The 26,442-nt window shown below is 47.0% G+C and overlaps 1 protein-coding gene across 2 annotated transcripts in view; it reads right to left on the bottom strand.

Annotated features, from left to right (window-relative positions):
- MYZAP (myocardial zonula adherens protein) overlaps window positions 1-24,665 on the bottom strand; it is an 89,463-nt gene extending 64,798 nt beyond the window's left edge. For both annotated transcript variants that reach the window (XM_049613687.1, XM_049613688.1), the window contains exons 1-3: window positions 24,473-24,665; window positions 14,669-14,755; window positions 1,530-1,685 (exon numbers count right to left, since the gene is read on the bottom strand). In XM_049613687.1, the coding sequence (XP_049469644.1) occupies window positions 1,530-1,685; window positions 14,669-14,755; window positions 24,473-24,538 (309 nt within the window). In that variant the 5' untranslated portion in view covers window positions 24,539-24,665. The remainder of the gene's footprint in view (window positions 1-1,529; window positions 1,686-14,668; window positions 14,756-24,472) is intronic.
- Window positions 24,666-26,442: the final 1,777 nt, after the last annotated feature.

The raw sequence follows: 26,442 nt of genomic DNA, 5'->3' as shown, positions 1-26,442 counted from the left end.
TTGAGAGAAAGAAAGAGAGCACGAGTGGGGGAGAGTCAGAGAGAGAGGAAAACACAGAATCTGAAGCAGGCTCCAGGCTCTGAGCTGTCAGCACAAAGCCCAACGCGGGGCTTGAACTCAAACTGCGAGATCATGAGCTGAGCCGAAGTCGGATGCTTAACTGACTGGGCCACCCAGGTGCCCCACAAAGCTGGCAGTTTTGACTTTGGTGGCCCCTTCCCAAACTCTGCAATCTACACAGGAGAAAACTGAAGCCCAGAGAGAACAAAACCTTGGCTGGGCCAAAAACAGACGTGGTACCTCTGGGGTAGGCCACTGCCCCACCTGGCTCTGTTTCTCCAGAGCACTTTCTAGGCCACAGGTTGGTGTTCAGGGCCCATGAGCATCAAAGTAACTCATGTGCTCTCTATTTAATCACACTGATTTGGAAAACAAGGGCACTGAGAAGCCAAAATAACCAAAAAGGAATGGAGATAGATGGATAGATGGATGGATGGAGGGATGGATAGATGGATGGATGGAGGGATGGATGGATGGAAGGATGGATAGATAGATGGATGGATGGATGGATGGATGGATGGAGAGAAGACAAAAAGAAATAAAAAATTTAGAAGGAAATGCTACTTAACAACTGTTCTGGTTAAATGTCAGAATTATGGATTCATAATAAAAAATGTATGGATTCATACATTTTTGTATTTCCATTCTTTCTTCAAAGAGTGTGTAATTAAGAAGAAATGGAATATTAAACACAAAGAAATGACATTGATTGGCCTAGGACGGACTGTGTCTAGTGTGGTTGACTTCTCAGCATCTGTTTGAACATAATTAATTGGTCTGAACCAGCCATCATCATCAATCTCATTCTCCTAGGCAGGGGATCCATCCAGCGATAGATTTGGGAATGGGCATGTGACCCAGTCCTGGCCAATGAGACATGAGGAGAAGCCTAAAAGAGGGCCTCTAAAAAGAAACCAGAGATAAGCAGCCTCTTCTCTTCCTCCAGACGCCATCACATGCTCAGATGATGTCATGAGCCTGAGGATGAAGGAGGAAAGAACCAAGAGAAACTCAGAGAAGTAGGACTGGAGACTGGACGTGCCCTGCCTGGAGCCCACCCACCCCTGGACTTAGCCCCACATGACACAAATTTCCTTTGTCGGCTTTTCCGTTACTTATGGTGAAAAGCAACCGAATTTATAGTTTTCCAAACATATATTAAGAGTAGAATATCCAATGTAATAAGAAAAATCGCTTAAAAGCCTCTGTATCATTCATGGAAGGGAGTCATTTGGTCTCCTGAGTACCCCTGCTTAGTAACATCCAGAAGTTCACTCGGTACCTCAGTGCAGAATTACATCCGTATTTTTAACATTACCATAAAGATATGTAGAAATATTTCCACCCAAAACGGCGACGCTAGGAATTCTTCCAAAATGTCTTAATACGTTCACATCGATGCTTCTGACTCCACCTTCTCACATGCTACAAAAAGAGGATAAACAAACAAAAGTCCTTAAATGACTCACGTCTTTGATGTAGTTCATCTCTTCTTTCAGCTGATTGGTGGACCACCCATACACCACCATTTCTTTCTGTTCGTTGGGATCTGATCTCCGCACGACACCGTAGACAACACCCTGGGGAAGTTTCCTGGTCGGTTCTTCATTGCTTAAGTCAGGACGCTAAGAAGGTGGAAAGGAGAAAAGGGTAATGATCATTTAGGCCTCGTGGAAACAGCTGTGATAATGGGTGCACCATATATGGCTACGCGGGCTGTGCTGGCACAGAGGAGCCCAGTGGCAAGGAGAAACAGGGGAAACCCTGCCTGCTAGCTGTTCTCCCACTGGCACCCAGCATGGGTGGAGCCAGCCTTTTACTGTAGAGGAAGGGTACCTTTCTCAAATTTCTACAGAAACCCTAACCACCCACCCAAGAGTGGGCACCTTGCCCCGGAGCAGGGCACCTTTCTCATTCTTACAAAGGTGCCAGACAGACCTGTGTTGTCCATCATGACAACATCAAGTGCCTGCATTCTCACATTCCTAGTAAGCTGGTAATGCTGCTTTTCCCCTGATCTCGGTTCCTCCGTGTGCCCTCAACCTCATCACAAAACACATCACTTGCAATACAGGAGGCTGAGATAGTGGGAGAAGAATGTGGGCTGCCCCCTGGCAGCCACATTATCCCCTGAGGTCAGGACTGACTCTGGAGCCCGCTCTGAGAAAAGGAGGTGGGAGTGAGTACACAACCTGCTGTGACCATTCATGAAATATTTCTGAAAAACCAGGCAGAGGCAGCATGACTTCACTCCAAAACCATCTTCCTGTGCCTTACTTCCTTCACCTGAAGCTTTGCTCAAGGTTGAAATGCAAATACCCTCGGGAAGGCGTAACATGGCCAAGTCCCAACACCCATGTAGACTATGAAGGCTCAAGAAGTGGGAGAAAGGGAACTTAAGATCTGTTCAGCCTCTACTATAGGTTGGGTGTGCCCCTTAGTACACCTAAGTTGTGAAGACAACCACCCTATGACGTGGCAATTGTCCTCTCCACTTTACAGCTAAGAAAAACAAAGCTCAGAGAGGTTAAATAACTTGCTGATAGTCACACATCTAGATTCAAGACCAATTCTGTGTGACACAAAGTATACTTCCCCATACTGCAGGCTCTGTTAGATGCAGGGGGATGGAGTCAGCCTCCACAGCATAGAAGGGCGAGAAAAACCCAGGGACTGAGACTTCACAGACAAACTGGCCTACGTCCTATATCCCCTTCGGCTAACCCTGGTACTTTGGCAATCACCATGCAGAAGCCTGAATTCCATAAGAGCGACTCTGCCCTCCCACTGATTTTTAAGCCACTTTTGCAAAAATTCCTTCCATGCAACTCACACCATATTTTTTGGCAGGCAAAACTGTCATTTGCATTTTAAAATCATTCATTTGTGGCAGAATGAAAATCTTGTAAGTCCATTTCTTTAAACTTTGTCAAAGAAAAGTCTAGAAAGATACATGGCAAATTATTAACAGTAATGACCTCTAAGGAGGGGACACTGGGGTGGGCGGGGATACTGGGTATCGGGGTGACTTTCAATTCTCTCTTTATACCCTTTTGTATTGTTTCTCTTTGATGGGAGCTTTTTTAAAAAAAAAAAAACTAAAAAACAAAACACCCATTGCTTCCACCCTTCCATACATACTTGGTAAGACATAAGGAATTATGATGCTCTGCATTTACTTCCAGAAAATGATTCCACTTGAGGCCTTCATGTTTGGGCCCCACAGGCACTAATGTAACTCCTGAAATGTGTACATAAATTTAGATGAAGACGTTGTCAGATGGCTCTTGGTGGAATGATGAGCTGCTAGTCCAGGCCTCTGGTTTCCCAGACATAAAATTAGGAAGAGGAAAAGCTCTAATGAAACTCTCTATGTACCAGGAAACAAAAGCAAACTCTTTCAGTCAGACCCCACCCACTTCCTGAAAAACAAGCTGAGGCTGACAGAAGCAGAAATGCATTTCTGCAGAGCAAAGCCTTTCCCATATGGACCGGCTTTCAGGAAAAGGCTCAGGTGGCCGCACGCAGACCACTCTGCCTCCCTGCCCTGCCGGGACACGAGAACCACCGCCTAGGGAAGAAAACACACAAAATGTCACGGACAACACAACAAGGTCTATGAAATTCATGGACCTAACGGTTACCCACGTGAACAGATAGCGAAGATCTGTTAAGTGAGAACCAGTCATTTCCCTATTCTTGTTTTTTTTTTTTCTTTTAAATGTCTGTTTGTGTGTATAAAACATTGGAAAGGATGGAACCCAGACTTTTAATACCAGTGTCTTCAGTTAAAACAGGATTTCATTTTTTCCTTTATACCTCTTAGCCAAAAAAAGAGGGGGGGGGGATTATTTTTGAATGGACAGCTTTCATTTCAACTTTCAAAAAACTAAACCTAAAAGAATATTACAAAGTCAGGGACTAAATAAGAGCCCAGAGAAGGGCCATGAGGATGGGCCATTCCCCAAGGAGAGGGTTCCTGAGGCAGTGTAAGCAGAAACTGTACTGTGACGGGGACAGGGAAGAGATGTTTGCCAAGAAAGCACAGGGGATCAATATTTGTTGTCTGCTTTATTATACAGTATTTTCTTTAATCCTCACAATAACCCTGCCATGTAAATATTAGTTCTTCCAAAGTACAACATCCAAGTGCCTGAGTACATCTTCCCAAATCTAAGCTCTTCCCTTGACCACAAAGCCTTCAAAATAGCTAAGAGTCAAGAGTGAAATTGAAAGTCATGTCTCCATGCGGCAGCCCAAACCTCAGGGGCAGGGAAGCCAAGACCATGGCCCCCAGTCCGGTAGGGCTACTGGGAAGAGGCAGGCTCAGGATGGGGAGGCCCTCGTCCAGCCTCCTGGGATCCGTCTTCCCCTCTGCCCTCACTGCCTCCTTTCTGTTCCTTTATCAGCAAACCTCTCCTTCTCACCACAGGGCATTATGCGGGCTATTCCCTCTGCATGCGGTGCCCACTGGTGGGCTGAAATGTCTCTCCTTCAAGGCCTCTTCAGACTGGTTAGGCCTCTACACCCCCACCACAACCACAGTGGAGTGATTATTAGTATCGTCATCTATGTAAGACCTGCTCCCCAATCCACTGGGCCTCCTTTGTCTTCTTTTCCATCATAATCCCTGACATCTCACAGTGACAGACACTCGATGAGTTTCTCAATAAGTATTTGCTGAATAAAGAGGGAGTTTTAGAAGTTGGAAGAGGTTCTGGGGAATTTCCCAGTATACATAAATACAGTCCAGCTGAAGGGAACACCCTCTGATCTTCTTAGAGGGAGGGACAGGGAGCTGCGGTTTGCCCCCATCATAAAATCTCTAGGAGTTGCAAAGGAGCCCGAGACTGCTATCATTGTGATGAAATGTAAATAAGCTCTTGGTGAAAAATTGGAGAACACAGGAAAAAGAGAAGAGAAGAGAAGAGAAGAGAAGAGAAGAGAAGAGAACAAACAAAAGGAAAGGAAAGGAAAGGAAAGGAAAGGAAGAAAAGAAAAGAAAAGAAAAGAAATGAAAAGAGCTGGCATGTTTGGCACTGTGACCGTGGCTGAATTTTTCTCCTCTCGGGTCCTTTAAAATATCTCCCTATAAGATAAATATTAGTTTTTTTAGGCATGATAAGAGCATTGCGATTATATTAAGAGATAGCCTTTATCTTTTAGAGAAACATGCTTAAATATTTATGATATCTGGGATACAGGGTGAAGGAAGCAGACAGGAGTACAGACAGAGCAGGACTGAGCATGGATCGAGGGCTTCAGGGCTGAGTGAAGGGTCAGTGATTTATCACATGATTCAGTTTCCTTTTGGAGATGTTTGAAAGTCTCTGTAATTAAATTTTTTTAACTTCTTTATAATGCTGCTTGGTTGATATTAAAATATCAAATTCTTAAAAATGTCCTAGGCCTAATAAAAGCCTCCTGGGTATGAAACAGTAGTAGGCAAAATTGCCTTGATAAACCAAAGCCCTAACAAATATATGAAATGAAAACAAAGTCCGTGCCAAAGAAGGGAAAAGGTAACAGCCAACTGAAATGCATCCCATAAACCCTACGTGAAATGCAGCATAATTAACAGCAGGCATAATCTATCTGTTTCGATAGAGAATCTCTCAGTTAAACTGTTCCCTGGGATGTACTCAGAGCTGACAACTTACTTACATGCTCATGCCTGTAGAAAGTGCCTTAGAAAGACAGAGAAACTACAGAAAAGTTACTCCCCACCTAAATTCCTGCTGCAAGGGCTTTATCGCTGCTGGAGAACAAGGGTCAGAGAGGTAATAGGCAACCATATTTCCCAAACCGGAAATCAGAATATTTGATCTTACATGACATGAGCTCCACAATGCAGAGACTGAATCTGCCGTGTTCACTGTTGTATCCCCAATACTCGGCATAAAGAGATGCTCAATAAATACGTTTGAAGGAAGGAAGGAAGGAAGACAGAATGTTTGGAATTGGGTCTATGACAGAAGATTTGGAGAACGTGGTCATCTGAAACACTGATCTTCACCAAGGAAGAAAATCCTTTGGTGAAGAAAGGGTCTCAGGGAAGAAGTAACAGCAGACACACAGCTTAACATAAATCCAAACCAATGGTGGTAACCCAGCCCCAGAGACCAGGACGGGCAGTGGTCACATGTCCAGTCAGCCCAAATGACTTAGATGGACCATTACATGAAGTAAATGACATGCCAACTAGAAGCTGAGTTATTTCCAAACCTTCTTGCTTTGAACCTCTCCTTCCAGCCAGAGGGCAGCAGCTGATGCAGGGACTGCTGAGCAATGAGCCAGGGGCATCCCACCCATCTTGCAGGCAGAGTGCTGGGGCCTGTCTGACCTGTGTGCCCATCCCAGAAAATTACTAGTCCCTAATCATTACTCACTTGTGACACCGTTTTGTCTCCTTGGAACAAGAACCAACAATATAGCTGAGCCGGAGAGCCTTCCCACAGCCTGGGAGAGAAGCAGGGAGGGGAGGGACAGACCAGTCTCCTCAAGGAAATGGAAATCTCTGGCTTATTAAGGTACTTGTCATTTCTGTGAATCTCAGACTGAAGAGACCATTTTATATAAAATCATCATGTCATGCTTGGACACAGACCAATAGTTTTGAATGCTTAACGATGAGAAGGCAAAGAAAATCCTCTAGCCAAGCAGAAATCCCCAAGAGACTGTAGTTCTAATAATAGTATCCTGATAGGAGGTAACTTCTTACAGATATTGTCTTCTAGCTTCTAAGCAGACAACAGCTCCTTAGGCCCAACAACTCCAGGGAAAATGAAAAGAGTATCTGGAGAAGAAAATCAGGAACTCTTTTGCTAGAACTCAGTCATAGAGTACACACCTTAGATAACCTTGACTGATAAAATATAAATATCCTAGACAGACTTTTCCTGATAGGAGAAAGTGTGCAAGTTGACATTCCCATGGCAACATGGCCATGGCACAGACCCAAGTGAGAACCGCAAATCCACCGTGTATTAGCTGCATGGCTCTGTGCTAGTTATTTACTGCACTGACTTTCAGGGTCCTGAACAGTACAGGGGGGATAACACCACCCACTTCAGAGGCTGGTTCCAGAAATACACAGAATAATGTACACAAAACCCGGTGTATGCCATGGGCCATACCAGTAGATTCTGATAGATTCTAGCATTAGTGGTGGTGTCATGTCTATATATTTCTGAGTATCTAGGATCTTGCTAAAGTCTACGTGTTTGTCTGGATGCTTCTGTCTGTCTGCTTCCCTCTTATTGGGCCTTTTTGCTGTTTTCATCCCAGCCATCAGACTTGCTGTGACGGAGGAATGTTCACCCCTTGACTGGCCTTGTTTCTCTGCACGGGAAGACAATCACAGTCTCAGGAGGTCAGGAAAAAAAGAAAAGAGAAGAGCTGTGTGGTCCAGTGGGCCTAGATGATACCCCACCCTTCTGTGGTGTCTGAGAAGGCTCGGGCCTGGTATACTGCTGCAGCAGCCGGCACAGCCCTGGCCTTACTTGAAATCACAGCCACTACACCTTTCCTCTTTTACCGATGGACTTCTCATATGTATTCAGTTGAATAAGGAGTTCCACAGCTAGAGAAATTTGGAAAAACAGTGACTCCAGGCTAATATTTACATTTGCTGGAAGAGAAAACTAAGGCCCAGAGATGACTCGCCTGGCCAGGCCACCATTGCAAAGGAACCAGCACTAGAACCCAGGCCTCTGCCCATCCTCATAGGGCTGCTCTCTCTGAGAGGCACGTGGAGTCCTGCACACCCTCAGCACAGCCCTGACCTCGATCTGAATCCTGGCAGGACACTCCCTCCCCTGGCAACATCCCATGATGTTGTATAAACAGTCACACCAAGGACAAGGACGAGGACTCAGCATGCTTACTCATCCAGAGCTTTTAAGGGAAAGGGGACAATAAAACTGAATGGCAAGGGTTTCCTCCCTTGAAACATTACACTGGGGTATGAAAGTTCCCCATTTTTCATACATACACCTGGACCTGCTCTCCCTCACCAGAGTTCTTAAAGGTCTAAAGAGAGACAGCTTCTTTAAAAACACAAGTCACTAAAAGACATCTACAATGGCAGCATGTTAACAGCTACTGAAAATATTATCTGCTTCAAATTACCCTGTCACTTTGCAAAAGACTTCACTATCACACAGACTCAGAATCGGGAGAGCTCAGGTCATGTTCACTTAAATTCAAGCATGCAGCGAGACCCCAATTTAACTGATAAATCTGCAACAGCTGGTGTTAGTTCTGTCTCTTACTGCTATGTGTGTGTCTATATGTGTGTCTAAGAATACACTACATATAGAGTTACATGGAACAGGGGTATATACACTCACAAAATTCTTTGAAAATGATAGGGAGTTAATTTCAAAATATTCTACACCAATGTGAATTTTAATATTCAACAATTTTGTAAACATTATACTCCACATTTACCAATTTCTGAACATGAAATTTGTACCCACAAACTAATAGCATTTCCTCTCCCATATTTTTAATGATTTTTAATATATAAATAAAAGCCCATGACTAATTTATCTGACTTGTTGATACAACTTAAGTTAACATTCCACAGGGGCACCTGGGTGGCTCAGTCAGTTAAGCGTCCGACTTCGGCTCAGGTCATGATCTCAAAGTTCGTGAATTTGAGCCCCGCGTCAGGCTCTGTGCTGACAGCTCAGGGCCTAGAGACTGCTTTTGATTCTGGGTCTCCCTCTCTCTCTCTGCCTGTCCCCCCCCCCCCCCCCCCCCGCCTCATGCTCTCTCACGCTCTCTCTCTCTCTCAAAAATAAACATTAAAAAAAATTTAAGATAACATTCTACAAAGAAACTTGTTACAGGTTGAATTGTGTCCTGCAAAAAAAAAAAAAAAAAAAAATGTGTTGTACCCCCTAAACCCCAGTACCTCAGAATCTGACCTTATTTGCAGATAGGGTGAATTAAAATGAGGTTATTGGAGTGAGTCCTAATCCAGGATAATGGGTATCCTCACAAAAAGGAGAAAATTTGGATACAGACACACACACCAGAAGAATGCCACAGGAACGCAGGGTTATGCAGCCACAAGCTAGGGACTGCCAGAACCATCAGCAGCTGGAAGAGGCAAGGAAGGATTCTTCTAGAGCCTGCAGAGAGAGCATGGCCCTGCTGACGGACACCTTGAGCCCAGACTTCTATCCTCCAAAGCTGTGAGACAATGAATTTCTGTGGATTAAGCCATGCAGTTCATGGTACTTTGGTATGGCAGCCCAAGAAGCTGATACAAAAACCGAATCTTAAGTCACTCTTTAAGCACTTATTATGCGAAAGGCAGGGAGCTAGGCTCTGGGAAACAAAATAAAAAGACATACCCTCGTTTCAAATGGCTCTGGGTGAAATATACATGAAGAACAAATGTTAGGAAAACACAATCATCCTCACTGGTCATCGGGCAATGGGAATGTGAGATGCCTCAAGAGGCTCTAAAACAGAAGAAGAATGGGGTCAGAACCCTTTCTAAATGAGAATACCTATGTTCCATTCCAAACGTAATGCAGCCTAGAATTTTCTGGGTTCATACAAATAATCCAGATTTCATATGTTTAAATACCAAAATAATGGTAATGTGGTGATTAAATATCTGTATTCTAAAAAATACCACCATGTGGAGAACACAGAAAACTGGCATGGCCAAGAGCTGACGGGTAGGGTGAGCAACTCCCCAGAAAGCTCAGTGCCGTGAGAGCATGAGTTCTCTGAGGTCAAGTCTGCCGAGAGAGGAGACCAAGCCTAAGGATATGGCAGATGGATGCTCAGATTTATGGAGAAGGACCTAAGGACAGCAAACAAAGACGCTGCAGGCACAGCCTAAGAGGAAGATGCCGGAGAGACAGTTGCAGGAAGGGGCATGACTCCTGGAGGGTGTGATGGAGAAAAGCAAAGAAAGGACTGGGCTTGGCATTCAAAGAGCTGAGATTTGGCATTGAGTCACTGCCTCTGTAATCAGTATTACAGGGCACTGTGGGGGTCACTCCCATATATTAGCTCAGTTACTCTTTGCAACCAGGCCTTACTGTGCTTCCTTTCAGGGTAAGTAAACCAAGTAGCAGAGAAATAAGTGTTTGGGAGCTCAACTGTGGCCTGCAAAAGGCAGTCTCGGGGCAGTAGGTACCTTCTATAAGAGAAGGACTAAAAGCAGCAGGCAGGAATGGTCTGCCACAGGGCAGGAAGCCTCTCGCATACGCCCCAGGAACCCAGAACTCCAAAGAAAGACACTGCCTCTGCTGTGATTGCTCCCAGAAGTCTCCAAACACACCATCACGAAGCTGGGGAAAATTTACCATCTGCCACACCCTGCCTCTGTGAGTGAGTGATTCCTCTCCAGTGATTTCAGGAAGAGTGCACAGAAGAATGACCCAAATGGCAGGGCATCTATGTGTGGCCAGCTGCCCCATGGAATCCCAGGCCCTGAAAATACACTCAGCACCTTCCATGACTGTGTCAAAGAATAAGGCCCAGGCCTGCCCTCAGTCAGCTACAGCTCTAACAGGGTCCTGGATATTGTCTGAGCAGTGTCGCTTAATCAGAAGCCCATCAGGCCTTTGGTATCTTTCCACTTCCATACCTGAGCAAGCTCCAATCCCCCCACCTTTGCACACCACGGGCCCCTCCAAGGAACCCAAGTCATCTCACCAGGGAAGGTCATCCAGAGTTCTTGGCACCTTGCAGTTTTGAGGGTTATGGTGTCCCAGGGAGGGGCAACAATGCTGATGGCACATGAGAGCAGGCAATCCCTTTCAGGGCCTCCTTGCTCGTGCCTGGCCTCTGGCTCCCAGTGACTCAAGCCCAGGAATCTGGCCAGAACATGGTGACGGAACCATTCAGAACAGCCTCACAGTTACCACCCGTACCTTCAAGTGCAACCACCACCCAAGGACGTCAGTCCTGGGGAAGCAGCCGGCCCTACCCTCTCCCTGTCCACGCCAGCTCTTCTGCAGTGAGTCACCAATGCATTGCAGACGGGCACTTAGGCTGCATACCGGGCCCACCCAGTGTGAGAGGGCTCACAGCACATGCTGTCTTCACAGCTTCTGCCCTGTGCTCCTCGCAGCCCTGAGGTTCTCGCGTACCCACAGGAGGAGCCGGGCCCCCACTAGCAACACTTTTGCCTGGTTTATACATGAGGGCCCAAAATAACATTTATTTTCATTTAAAAAACAAAAACAAAAAAGAGACCTATTGCTTTGAAAAGTTTGAAAAGCACTGTTTAAGACAAAGGGGCTGATCGAAGTACACGACTTGGTTACCAACTCCCGCTTGACATAGAGCACATGCCTTCCATCCTTGGCAACGCTTGATTCCTCTTAGTGGGGACGCACCCTCCAAGGGCTCATAGCACCAGGGTCAGTGCCCTTCATCAACATCTGCCCAGGCACACGGCTCAGATCTAACTCCAACAGAGCAAATCTCCCACCTCCCGTGCCATGCATATGGGGCAGCCACTACGGCCCTTGTCCTGTCACTCTCTCCAGCTTAGGCCACCCCCTCAAAAAGTGCTCCTTCGGGTCATCTGGGTGGCTCAGTTGGTGAAGTGTCTGGTTCCAGCTCAGGTCACAACCTCGCGATTCGTGAGTTTGAGCCCCACATCAGCCTCTACCAGTGCTGACAGCTCAGAGCCTGGAGGCTGTTTCAAATTCTGTGTCTCCCTCTCTCCCTGCCTCTCCCCCACTTGCGCATGCACGCATGCTCTCTCTCTCAAAAATAAACACTAAAACAATTTAAAAACAACAACACAAAAAGTGCTCCTTCCGATTCCTCGTGCGCTGAGCGTAAGCTCCTGATCACAGCTCAGGGCCAGTTCTCTAAAAGAACAGTCAGGGCAGCAGAGAGGGCAGAAGGGGACACCCCCCAGCAGCACAGCACCCCACTCAATCTAGTCAACAACAGGGATCCAGCTGGGTCGTTTGGGTTAGGAGCTTTTACCCCCAGACTTTTTCTTCAGACAATGTTCAAAGCTACACACAGGTCGAAAAAATGGTTTGACTATATAACCGTAAGCACCATCATCACAAGGAAGAGTCACATTTAGTCCAATAATATCTAACGTGTGGTTCATATTCAAAAGTGTACAGTTATCCCACTATGACTTTTACAGATTTTTTTGTTTTTTTGATCCCTGATCTAACCAAGCTTCACCTGTTACATTTGATGTTAACTCTTCCTAGCCTCCCTTTGGCCAACCGTTTTTGAACAATGTCCCCCATTTTGGGATTTGCTATTCCCTCATTACTAGATTCAGCTGAAACCATCTAGCACAAATATCACACAGGTGATACTGTGCTTTACTTGACTGCATCACCTCGGAAGCCCACAGACCAGGTTGGCCCACTACTGCTAAAGCTAGATTGGACCACGTGGTTGAAGCGCTGGCTCCCAGACTGCACCACTGTGCCTTTGCTTTTTTAATGTTTATTTTTGAGGAAGAGAGAGAGAGAGAGAGAGAAGGTGAGCGAGCACGAGAGCGGGGGAGGAGCAGGGAGAGGGGGAGACAGAGGATCTGAACTGGGCTCAGAATTAACAGCAGAGAGCCTGACGCGGGGCTCCAACTCATGAACCGAACCGTGAGATCATGACCTGAGACAAAGTCGGATGCTTAACCGACTTGGCCACCCAGGCGCCCCTGTGTGTTTTGAGTGTGGAAGTGAAAGTAATCTATGAGGTGACACTCTGGGACCATGTGAAAATACTGCTCTACAATAACCTTCCACTAACTAGTCTTTGCATCCACTGAGGAACCAACCTGGGATTATAAAATAGGGACTTTCCAAATTTGTCAGTTGAAGTTCTATAAAAGAGCTTTTGCTTTTTAAATCTCTGATGATTACTGTAAACTACTGAATCTTTTTTTTTTAATTATTCAATGTGTTAAAGCCCTTTACTGTCATCACTTTCTGATGGAATTTTGTTGTAAAGTTTGTTGTAAGTTTTGATGTAAAGTTGTTCCAATTTTGCCAGTGCAGTGAGACCACTTTCAAACCAGCTTCTGGGTCCTTTGCTATGACCCCATTTGGGTGAGTGCCATCTTGCTTTCCGGCATGAGATGTTCCAGGTTCACCAGGCACTTGCCTTGTTCCCACCTGCAACCAGCCATTTTTCTGGATCCTTTGGTGGGACTTCTCCTCTCTCTTTAAGCAGATAAGCAACTCTACATTCTCTAACTTTGCACCTAATCATAACCTCATTTTCCTTCCTCCCTCCTTCCTTTCTCTGTCACTCATTATTAAAATTAGTTCAGGCAGCTTGGTCCTTAGAGAAAGCAGGGAAAAGAGCATAAGAGAAGGGAAGGAGAGACAAAGCCCAACAGTAAATTTAGGGACATGATCAACCATTTACCACTCAATGAAGAGCTTCCTTTTCCACAGGTGGCCACGTGTGGTCAACTTCACAGCAAGGCTTGCCATTGTCATTCCATTTATAAAACTTACATGGTCATATATTAAATCATTTCACTGTTTTCTTTTATACTTACACAAAATATACACAGAAGAAAAATCACTACCTAACCCCTGGCACTCTCATCCCCTTCTCTTGCTCTAGGTGTCTCCATCAGCACTTACTACCTTCTAAACTCCATAAAATATACTTTATTTAAAAATTGTCATTCTCCTCCCAACTGAAAGATAAGTTCGGTGAGTGACAGGCATGTTTTTTCTCACTGCTTTGTTCACTACTCTACTCACAGTGTAGTATATACTATGGTATACTATACGCACATGCACAGCGCCTGGAATACAGTAGGCGCCCCATAACTATTTGTGAATGAGAAAAATGGCTTGCCCGGGACAACAGACCCGGAAGTGAGTGGCACCTCCTATGCAGCCTTTAAGTCTCTGCTTCGGTGACTCCCCAGGCAGTCAGTTATTCCCAGCCCTGTGGTCCTGGAGCCCTTCTTGCACTTCCGGATCCTAACACTTGAGTGTCACATCAACCTTGTTCATAGGTCTGCCTCACCCGAAAACCTTCGAGCTCCTCCAAGACAAGGACAAGGTCAGACTTATCTTCATGGCCCAGCACCTAGCACAGAAGCTGGCACAAAAATCTGATGACCTCCCCCTCCCTCCAGCCAAGTGCCCTCGCCCCGTGCCCGGGCTGCCTGCTGAGCTTTTCCTCTCCAGGCGGCCTCCACCATGAGCTGGGCCTTCCACCTCCAGCTGCTGAGAAAGGCTCAGCCGCAGGCAGCTCACAATGGGCCCTTTGACTCAACAGGACTGGGCTCTTTCAGGAAAAACTCGTTCCCTGCCACAGCACCTGCCACTAAGGCCAGCGTCCCCACAGCTTTGAGGCAACACAGAGCCAGCGTTCACCAGGAAACAAGAGCAGGGGCAGGAGGCCAGCAGGGCCAGCCGGGCAGGGCAGTCTGGCTTCTGGGAAGATGGAAGATGGGGTGGCAAGGTCGAGAGGGCTTTTCATCAGCAGATCGCCGACATTCAGACTCTGTGAATACACTGGCTAGAGGACCGGGGTGGAGGGGTGGGGGGTGGACGCGGGGGATGGGGTGAAAATAAAAGAGAGTAAAGATGAGAACTTGTCAGAGCTTTGCTCGGAGACGGCTTACTTGTTCTTTTCTTTCGACCTTCTTTTCACCTGACTCTGGAGCTGGACTCTCGGGAGGTACAGTCAGCCGCAGTCTGCAGACATTTGCCTAGGAGAGACGGAGAGGAGAAGCCAGTTACAAACCCGTGCCAGAGGTACAAAGAGCTGGGTGACCTTGTGCTTCTCGGTGCCGTCTCCCCCACTTAGCAATGACGTGATCGTACCAACTGCACAGGGGACTCTGAGGATAAGACCAACGTTTGCCTGGCCCAGATCAGGCAACTCACCACCCTGCTGCTCAAAACGAGGACATTACCGAGTAATGTCATAGCATTCAAACAAATAGAAACCCAAGATGACAGATATCCTTACAAAAGGGGGAATTTGCAGACAGACACACATACAGGGAGAACAGCATGTGAACATGCTAAAGAGAGAAGCCTGGAACAGATCACTCCCACACAACCCTTGGAAGGAACTAACCCTGTTGATACCTTGATTTTGGCTCGAGTTCTGTAACAGTATGTATAGAATGATTGTATCTCACCTGCACTGGTCAAAATACAGCTAGAGGGACAAAGGCCAAAATATACACAGTGGTGACTGGACTGTGAAAGTACTTTCTCCTTGGCTATATATTGAATTTTTCTCTAACAGACATGCATATACAGAAGCACAAAGTTATTTAAAAGTCTATATACTCATGTTCGTGGCAGCACTATGCACAATGACTGAAAGCGACACAAATGTCCATCGGTGGATGAATGGATACATAAAATGTGGTATATACACAAAATGGAATATCACACAGCCTTAAAAAGGAAGGAAGTTCTGACACATGCTGCAACATGGATGAACCTCGAGGACATTATGCTAAGTGAAGGAAGCCAATCATGCAAAGACATGGGTATGACACAATGACAGCTCTCTCAGCTGTATGACTCCACTTATACAAGGTATATAGAATAGTCAAAATTCCTAGGGACAGACAGCAGATCAGTGATTGCCAGGGGCTGAGGACACAGAGAAGTGGGGAGTTATTCCTTAACAGGTATGGAGTTTCAGTTTGAGAAGATGATAACATCCTGGAGATGGATGGTGGTGATGTTTGCACAAAAATGGGAATATGCTTAACGCCATATGTCTATTTCACCCCAATGTCACAGCCAGGACCTGCTGTGATTTCCCAGGGAGAAGTGATCTGGCCATTGGAAAAGCCCAAAGAGGGCCCCAGCAGCACCCAGAGTACCCAGCCCCATGGGCTTATCCCTGTTATAGGCTGCACTGTGTCCCCCTAACATTTGTATATTGGAGTCTTAACCCCAGAACTTCAGAATGTGACCTTATTTGGAAACAGGGTCTTTACAGAGGTTATTAAGTTAAACTGAGGTCATCACGGTGAGCCCTAATCCAAAATGACTGATATCCTTGGGGCGCCTGGGTAGCTCAGTCAGTTGAGCATCTGACTCTAGATTTTGGCTCAGGTCATGACCTCACAGTTGGTGGGTTTGAGCCCTTCATCAGGCTCTGCACCAGTAGTTCAGAACCTGCTTGGGATTCATTCTCTCTCTCTCTCTCTCTCTCTCTCTCTCTCTCTCTCTTTCCCCCCCTCTCTCTGCCCCTCTCCTACTCACTCACACATGCACACTCTCTTTCTCTCACTAATTAAAAAAAAAAACTTTATTAAAAAAAAAACCAAAATGACAGATATCCTTATAAAAAGGGGAACTTGCAGACAGACACATATATAGGGAGAAGAGCATGTGAACATGCTAAAGAGAGAAGCCTGGAACAGATCACTCCCACACAGCCCTTGGAAGGAACTAACCCTGTCAATACCTTGATTTTGGACTTCTAGCTCCCAACCCAGAGGATAATATCCCAGAGGATAATAAATGTCTGTTGTTTAAGCCACCTGGTTTGTAGTGCTTTTTACAGCAGCCCTAGCAAATTAATATACCCCGTGACCTGGTCTGCACCCATCCACAGGGTGGCCTCTGAGCAAACCACCCTGCAGCCCACAAACCCAGAATGGGATGGGATTGTAAAAGACCTTTTAAGTCCAAACTGCTGACCTACAGAGGAACCCCCCCACCCACCAATGTACCTGCCAGGTGGGAGACTGAGGATAACATTTTCCATGCACAGGTAAAAGAGCCCATGTGGGATATATGTTAGCACTTCCACACACATGGTCACCTACCTTCGAGATACCCCATTTTGCTACCCAGCACCTCCAGCTTCCTGTTCCCTCAGAACTCCTCCCTAATGGACCTGGGGTTGCCCTCAGGGCAGGAATAGAATTCCCCTTTCTCTACACAGGCCTCCTTCCCTCTGAACCTCTTTTCTTCTGGATCTAAAAACCCCAGCTCTTTCAACTCAGTGACTTGGTTTCACAATCACTCTCCATCTTTACGTTCCTATGGGCAAGCTTCATCCCCTCATAGCCCCAGGACTACATGCCTCCAATGTGGCCAACTTTGCACCAAACCTTCAGAGCTCACCATCAGTCATGTTGGCCAAAGACAAACCACCCATTCCAGCTAGGGGGCAGCTCTCCCAGCTGACAGGCAGTAGCACCGATGGGAATCCGAGTTCTGCCAGAGAAAGGCAAACCTCTGACTCCAGGCTGCCTGGACCGGTTGAAACCAGCTGGCATTTGCACAAACATCAAAGTGTAACTCACACCAGGTAGGCAATCCAAGTCTATGATGTTCAATAATCTTCTGTGATAGGCTGCTCTAATCCATAGCATAATTTTGCAGAGAAAAGGAAATGCTTTTCTCCTGCACCCCATCCGATGCACACACATGTATACACATGTGTGTAAATACATATACAGACTTGCACAAGTGCACACACACACACACACACATACATGTGTCAACACCTACTAGCTGTTGTTGCTCCCACAGCAGCAGGCTCAGCCCTGTATTCTGAGCATTGAGGAAAACTGAATCTTACTGAGTGGGAACACCACAGTTATGGGATTAGCTGTCCCTACAGGCAAGGGAATCTTCCAGTGGACCAAAAGCAGGAAGGTGGTAGATTCAGTGTATTTCATCACTAGGTTACAGAGCACCCACTACTTGTAAAATATTTTTAAGGGCAATGAGGGTACCAAGATAAAAAAGAAACAGCCATATTCCCAAGAGCTCAGAATCCAAAAACATACCCAAACAAAGCAAATAAGAACACTCAGTGTAACCAACACAAAGTCCTGAGAGGCAGGGTACCTTGGTGGTTAAGGCATGGTAGAACTGCATTTCCTTACATAGCAGTAAGAATATAAGAAAAACAATAGTCTTAACTGGACACGGGAGTATAATGAAGGCTCCTAGAGGTGACATTTGAGCTAGGTATAGAAAGATAATAAGACTTTGCAGTTCACTGAGGTTTGGAGAATCCATCATCAGAATAACAGCAAACAACTACCAGGCAAGGAATTTGCTCCAGCCTGGCCAAAGGCACAGATGTGCGAATGTTCTGAGACTCCAAGTGGGCCTGCAGCCTACACTAGAGTGAAGAGGAAAACAAACAGGTAGGGGCCAAACTCTAACAAACTCTAAATGTCTGATGGAGAAGTAAGGTCTCTAGTGGAAGACAATCAGGAGCCATTCAACAGTCAAAGCCATTCCTTTTGGAGGAAGGGACTAACACTAAAATCTGAGTTCAAGGACTCAAAAAATTGAGTACTTCCCATTATATTCCATGTATTACAACATGAACAGAAAGGAAAAAATAGGGGGAGAGATCAAGCAAGCTTTGTGCTTTGTTTTTGCTATTCTTACAGTGCTTAGCATAGTATCAACACATAATGGGCACTTGCTCAGTAAATTAAATGTCAGTATGAGTTTCTTTTTAAGATGAATTAAAACACAGTCTGAAACTCCCCAGAGAGCCTTCCACTTTCTTCAAACCAGCCCCTCTGGTAGGGACAACAGGGAGGAGCAGCTAGTATTCAAGCCTCCTCCACATGAAAATTCACAACAAAGCCTTGTCTGCAACTCAGGGCACCTGGGAGCTCCCCCAAGTCCTCTGGGGCTTTGTTTCTGACCTACCCACCCCCTCTTTGTGGAGGCAGAAGGCTGGGTCTCCATCTATGGGGGAATCTAGAGATCCACATACCATCATGCTCTCAGCCTCAGCACCTGGGCTTACCAAAGAGAAAACTATCATCTCGAATAAAAAGGGGTGGAGAAGATGACCCAGGGATGGGGTGGGGGTGGATGGTCTTGCTAATCAGTTTACAAAGATTTCCCTAAGGAAATTAGCCAAATGTATTTACATTTCTCTAAGGCCTGGTCCACTTTGTGACTGTGGGTTCCTGCCCAGTTCCACCTAACAAGAGCAGGTGTGGTCCCTGTGGTTGTGGCTGGAAGGACACACACCACACTCTGCTCAGCACAAGCATAAAATCTTTGGAGTATGTGGGTCAGGCTATGTGAGACACGGCATGCCCCACCTGGAGTAGGCCTCTTAGCTCAGCTGTGGCCCTGAACTTGCAGGCCTGATGATCTACATCAGGGTGGGGCAAACCTTTTCTGTAGAGGGCCAAATAGTAAGTATTTAGGTTTTGCAGACCACCATAAAAAACATTCATATCTCAGAGGCAAACAAAACAAGCCAAGAGGGCCAAATATGGCCCGGGGGACAGTAGCTTATCTGCATACAGGGACACTTTTTGTAGGTGGTATAAAGTGCTCTAGAGCCCCTCTTTCCTGTGTCAGGACTGACACCAGACAAAATTCATGAAGACAAGGACAGTGAGTGCTCCTCCTTCCTGCTCTCAATGGCTCCCTTCTGGACAAGCACACAATGTGCCCAGGAATGCCATAATACAGACAGGAAATGCAGGTAAGGGAATGCACACAAATAGCAGTGCGACCTGGGGTGTTAAGACTTCCTGCTCTGCCCCCACCCCCCACCTTGCTCCTTCCAAACTTGAAGGAAGCTTCCAGAACACTGTCTCAGGAGGGTATTTCCAAGAAAGCTATAAGGAGACAGTGATAATTCGAGATAGTTCCCATTCTTGGCTGCACATTAGAATCACCTGAGGAGCTTCCTGAAAAATACTGGTGTTATTCTCTACTTTCAGACGTTCTCATTTAAACAGTCTGGCTTAAATGAGTCTGAGGCTTAGATATTTTAAGCTTCTCAGTGATTCTACATATAACTAGAACCACTGACTTAACCAATGGAATGAAACTCCAACTTGTTCAACAGGATGAGGAGACTGGAATATTTGGAGGCTTTCCCAGAACCGTCAAACTCTTCACCTGGGCCAGCACTCACATCCATCTGTCACCTGCTTCCTGCCCAGGTGAGCCAGAGGCGATGGGCTGGCTTTAGCCCAAGCTTCTCTTCCTGGTTTCCTGTTTGCCAATTGAGTGTGAAGTGTGGCTTCTTTAGGACCCTGATGACACACACCTCTTTTTACATACCAATTACACCAGGCCTGGGGAGGGAGGGTCCCTAACCCCTCTCCTCAAGTAGTTAATCACAGCCAGTGGATGCAAGCAATGACAGGGTGCACAGGCCACTAGGGGAACACAGAAAAGGAGAGTTCAGATAGGCTTCCTGGAAGCTGCCCCTTCATCAGAGAAGCATGAAAGAGGCAAGGAACAGCATGAAAGGTTTGGGAATGGCAAGAAATTTGGAATATTTGGAACAAGTGTGGGACGGGAACAAGGAAGCCTAAGGCCAGATCAGAAAGGCCTGAATGCTAAAGTAAGGAATTTGTAGCCGCTGCTGGCAGGACAAAGGGGGCTCCTGAAGCAGAGTCATTGGGCTCTGTATTTTGCATTTTAGAAAGAGCACTCTGGCCTTAAAGTGTAAGTAAGAGTCAGCAGCGTGACTGAAATTTAGCACCATCCCTCACCTCAAGCGGGGCAGAGAGAAATACCCCCGTGTGACTCTTCCGTGTGCTTGGAGAACACTGCAACTGTTCTAGGCTGGGAGAGCTCACTGCAGGAAGCCCTAAGGCCATGACGCAAGTAATTGCTTCAAGTATTTCAGATGGAACCTTTTCAACATGGTCTCTGGTTAGTTAGCCCTGGATCCACAGCTCCTTGAGCTCGATTAGGCGATTTTTAAGGCTGACCGACTTGAAAGGCTTTTCCAAGGGATCAGAAGCCGAGCATCTGGGTTTCTTGTGTGCACACTCAGTGCAGAGGAACCATGACACAGACCACATATGCAGCCCTCCCACGGGGCACTGGAGACAAGGAACCAGCCAGAATCCCACTCCATACCCTCTGCAGGACAACCAAGGGATCGCTATCTTGAGTTTCCTTAAGAGTCTCCAAGACTCAGGTCTGTTCGTCCTACCTCTGACACAGGAAGATGGGTGAACCAAAGCACAGATGTCATACTTTAGTGGGAGAGGCTTTTGGGCTAAGCCCTGAGGATGCCAGGGTTCCAAAACTTTGCAACTTGGTCTGTCAGGGGCTGGCTCCAGGAGGCCCTGGTGAGGAGCCAGCCTGCTTCCTGGGTGCAATGGGCCCCCTATCCACCCATCCCTGGTGGGTGCTGCAGCTAGCTAACTTCTCCCAGACACCCGATGCCATGTCCTTTCCTACAGAGCCCACAGATACAGAAGTTATGCACACAGATGTTTCTGTGAAAAGGAAGTGAGGTAAACACCTGTCTGACCCATTCAGTGGCCACCTAAGGAAAATTCTTTTGAGCCAGTCAGACAGAAATGGGACCTAGGAAAGTGTGCATTAGTGAAGGAGGGATAACTGGCAGGCCAGCTGGGTTTTGACAAAAAAAAGCCCTTGCCAAATAGAAAGAATTATCAGCAAGAGCAGGCTACGAGACAGTCCTATCCTTGTGGCCTTTTTGGGTTTGCTTCTGTTTTGTTTTTCTTTTTATGAGCCACCCAGGGGCCATGATACCGTCAACACCAGCCAAGAGTCTCTTATTATCAAGACAGTGTGATGCTGGAGGAAACTCTTGACAGATGCATGCCTCTCATCGCCCCGGCTCAACAGCTGAACCAAAAGTATTTGGCTGCACAAAGCAACACGTGCCTTCCCCCAGCAAAGAGCACAACCTGGCCACACAACTGACCTTTCATGTCAAAGGCTCATTTCTTGGGATTAACTTCATTTACAAAATTCCCTTCAAAATCATGAAGCAATGTCCATAGTTTTTTTAATGTTTCCCCCCATTCTCTAAGGTCATCCTTCCATCCATGGTTCTTCTCCAGCCAATCTATCTTCCTGTTGTTGCCACAGATAAAACTATTTTTAGTGCGCAACTGAAGGTAGGGTTGTTGTTTTTTTAATTTCACAACCCGTAAATGGGTTGGCATCCGTAAATGCCACTCAGAGCTTTGCTTATCAGCTGACAGAAATTACTCTCCCACCAGTTTCCCCCCCCTCCTTGTGAGAGATGATTTCAGATAAAAAGGAAGTACAAATTGTAGGTGGCAGCCATTGAACAAGGGATAATTGGTGACAGTCTGGTCTGGCTGCGCCTCCCTGGCTGGCTGACTCAGAAAACTCCCTGTTCAGTGTCAGCTGTCACCACCATTGCTAGTTTACTTGAATATCTGGACCAACATAGCCTGGTTCCTCTGCAGTCCCTAATTTGGTAAGCTCTTTGGACAAAACAGAAATGCTATTTTGATGGCTAGCATGTTCTTATTTAAGACCATCACTTGTCCAATAACAGCCAAGAGGAAAGACAGGATGATACAGAGTTTACTGACAGACTTTCAACTTCAGGAACAATTTCCACGATTACTTAGTCTACAATTTTAATTTCAAGACATCCCATTCTTATCTTTCCAAGAAATAAACGTTTTTGCCCTAAAGAAAATGCAATGTGCCATTATGATACAATATATACCAAGAGCTTCATTTAAATGAGGGATATTTCCTCCTTTCAGTATCCCATTATCAATCACCCCATGAACTCCTATGCACCCTTCAAGACTGAACTCCAGTATCTCCTGAAAAGGGAGGTCTTCCTCAGATGCTTTGGGAAGAACCCTTCCTATTAGCTTCACCCGACTTTGTTCACAATGGACCCCACTATAACAACCATCACTTTGTATGACGGTAGTCTGTGACAATGACTGCCTCCACGGGTAGAGTAGGCCCCGACACCTAGCCCTGTATCATCCAGAAGGAAATCTCTAAGTGTTGTTTAAAAAAATCAAGCAACAGATCGTATCTTCTCACCATGCCCCCCATACACATACACATAGACAGGACCCGTGGCATTTGCAAATCATGAGCAGAGTTGGAAATCATGAAGGGAATCCTGGAACCTGTAAAAATCTTCTTTCCTGAACAAGTGCACCAGTACTCATGCACTCAGAACAGCCCTACATGGTGATTCAGCTCCCTGACCCCTCTGGTCCTAGGTACTTTGGTTGTCTTGTTCAAAAGGCAAAGCCTTTCCAATAGTCTGTCCACTGTGCTACTTACAATGAAATACTTGAAAGTGAACATTTGAGAAAAACAATCTTCAGAAGGGCTACCTAGTACACTAATCACATCTGCAGTCACCCACTCTAGCCACCCATCTCTGGAGGAGGACTGGACTATTTCATGCATTCTGGTCCCCCCCCCACCCCCCATGCCTCTGTCTAGGCCCAGGGCTGGTTTTTCAGTGACTTCATTCCTTCTCAATCACAATTGTGTTCCAACTGAGCAAGATTTCCATAGAATAGAAAAAAAGGCAAATGCCTATCTTGCAGTAAGGCTGGGACTGTGATTGGAAACCCACTTGGACCCAGTGGGGATCTTGCTTTACAAAGCTAATAACTGAGAAGCCAGAGTTCTGTCAACCCTGGGTGTCTGATGTATACACATGCACACACATACACACGGGCGCGTGCACACACCTGCCCCCCTCAGAATCCATCACCTGGCCCACACCCAAGAGTAACACAGGTCTTCCTTCTAGAGCTAAAGGAAGGCAGCACATAAGGGGACTGCTAGTCACCTGGTTGAGGTATGGAAACGTAAACAGGTATGTCTATGAGACTAGAAGATGGGAGTGCCAAAGGGGGTCCTGGCTCGGACTTAAGCATCTGTTTAGCTAAAACTTGGGGAACATGATAAGAGAAATCTCAACCACTGAAAAGAAGCACTGATTGATAAATATGAATATTATGAGGAAGGGATGAACTAAAAAGCCACCGCCCAAGGCCCTGGCAGTGCGCTCTGAGGCACTGATCTTGGAAGAGATACAGAATGGGAAAGATACAAAAGCACGTGCCTAGCATCTTTCACAAAGCATCTGGGGAGGTGAGGAAAGATGCAATATTTAAATCAGAATGAACAAAGTGGTTTGCATAAACCCAAGTCCCACACCACTGAGCTCCCAGGTGTCCAGCTGCTGATCTCTACCTTGTCAGGTGAAGCCTACCTTGGCTAAACTCACTCCAGAATCGGTGTTATCCTATCACCAGCGGGGACCAGTGACCTTTGCTTTTAATCGCTGAAAGGAGGCAAGTTTGGGTGTTAAAGATATTCATTACCTGTGAGTCTCAAGTAGGCACACCACAGAAATTGTTTCCCTTGCTTTTTAAACTCGTGCCGCCAATAAACGTGGCCTGACAGAGAAGGCAGGAAGGAGAGGAAATTTCTGGGAATTCCACAAAGTCCCCTAAGCCCTACGAGCCGTTGGCTGGGCATCCAGAGAAGGGTCACGGCCGGAGCTGGGACAGGACGGGAAAGTTGAGTCCAGGGTAGGGCGTCGGGGTCGGGGCCCCGCTCCCGCGCGTCCCCAACGCCAGACCCCGCTACAGCCGGACTGCCGGGTCGGGGAAGCGGGACTGCGGCGGCTCCCGCCCCCAGCTACTCACCCTCCTGCTGGGCGCCCCGGCGCCGCCGCCCGAGAGCAGGGTGACGGTGGACGTGGAGCGCAGCATCCCGCAGCGGCGGCCGGCGGCTAGCCCGCAGCTGCGCTCCTCCGGGCGGAATAAGCGCGCGGAGCCCGCCCTGCGCGGGGGGCGGTGCGGCCCAGGAGCTGCTCCGGCTGCGGCGGGGAGGGTGCGCGGAGGGGCGGGGCCGGGGGCGGGGCCCGAGCGCTCTCGCCCGACCCGTCTAGCTGCATTTTCTCCCCAGGGCGCGGACCTGGCCAAAGTGGAACGCAGTCCTCGGCTCGGGGCGCTGCGCCCGCCTAGGGTCTGTTCAGGGGCGGGCGGGAGCCCTGGAACCCCTGGACGCCCAGGCTCTCCCTGCCGCCTGCGGTGTCAAGGTCCACCTGCCTGTTCATCTTAACAGTACTCAGCGGCCCACCGCCACCCCCCCACCCCCGCCCCAAGAGGCTTCCTTCCCCATCCCTGGAAACTTCACCCCGTGTCATTCATTATTTACTGAGTGCCTACCGTGTGTCCCTCCTAGCAGCCAACACAATTGACTGGCGCTGTCTGTCCTCATGATGTTTGCAATCTGGTCGGGACGCCTAGAATAGATGACAGGTGTGGGTGCTTTGGTAGAAGAGGAGATACCTATGGAAAAAAACAACCCGGCCCTAGTTGCTGGCCTGTGCAGGAAAAGACCTCTAACAGAGGTGATGAGTAAGCAGGAGCAAGCCAGGTGTAGAGTGTTTATCACAACTGCTCATATTTATTCAGTGATTACTGTGGGCCCAGCTGGCAAGTGCTTTGCATGTATTACCTCATTTAATCCTCACAGCCACCTTCATTTAATCCTATACCCCCATTTTGCAGATGAGGACATTGACTCACCAAGAGACTAACACAGCAGAAGCCCCACCAGCTGGTAGGGGCAAAGCTATGACAGACCCCACAGTCAGCCCCTAGTGCCTTGCTTGTCCACTCTGCTACGCCCTCTAGTAGAGTGAGGAGCAAGTTACAGACCAAAAGAACTGGTATGTGCAACGATGGGCACAAGGCAAGAGAAGGTACAATATATTTTTAGGTGCTGAAAATATCACAGTGCAAGGGGCCCTGGTAGAGGCAAAGGTAGAGAAGCAGCAGGATGCTGAGACAGAGAACCTGGTGTCCTTAGGCAAGCGGTTTGGCCCTTACCCTGAAGATAAAGTGTCTTTCAGCAGGGGAAGACAATCTCCCTCCACTCACTCTTCAAAGCCCAGGTCAAACACTGCCTCTCCATCAAGCTCTCCAGGACCTTCTTGCCCTGAACACTTACACTCATGAACCTCACAGCTCTTTGAGATCTTGTATCCTGTTAGCAGTGTGTGTGTGTGTGTGTGTGTGTGTGTGTGTGTGTGTGTGTGTGTTCCCCTTCCCCAGTGGTGAGCTTCTGGAGGGTGAGGGCCAGGCCTTGCCCTTTGCTAAATCCCCAGTGAGGCCCCAACATGAAAGATGCTCAAGAAATATTGCTGAATAAGATTCCAAATGCTCCTGTGAGACTCACTCCTTCTGTAGATGAGGAAACAGGCGAGAGTATCTAAGTGACTTTCCCAAAGTCACATATTCTGTCATCATCACCACCATAGCTGTGCCTGCATTCTAAGTGCTTTGTATGCATGTTCTCATCCAGGCCTCACCATGACCCAAAAGATGGAGACTGTTCTTGTCCCCATTTTGCAAATGAGGAAACTGAGGCTCAAGGACATTAGGTTAATTGGTGAACAGACTGGGACCAGACCTGTAGTGTTCTAACTACAGGTCTACGGCTTTTTTACTACCCTCCCATCCACCTACCCTTCTGAAAAGAGGTCATTCATGAGAGATCTCTTCCTATCCTACTTTCACAGAGCCCAGTATTCTCCAGAGAGTCTTGTAAAACTAAAAGCTGGGTCTGCCCTTCAATAAATAACGGTCAGAATGTGGCTGTTGAAAGC

The sequence above is a fragment of the Panthera uncia genome, assembly GCF_023721935.1.
Source record: "Panthera uncia isolate 11264 chromosome B3 unlocalized genomic scaffold, Puncia_PCG_1.0 HiC_scaffold_1, whole genome shotgun sequence".
Taxonomy (NCBI): Eukaryota; Metazoa; Chordata; class Mammalia; order Carnivora; family Felidae; genus Panthera; species Panthera uncia.
Note: the sequence above shows the minus strand (reverse complement) of the source record. Positions and strands in the feature narration are given on the sequence as shown.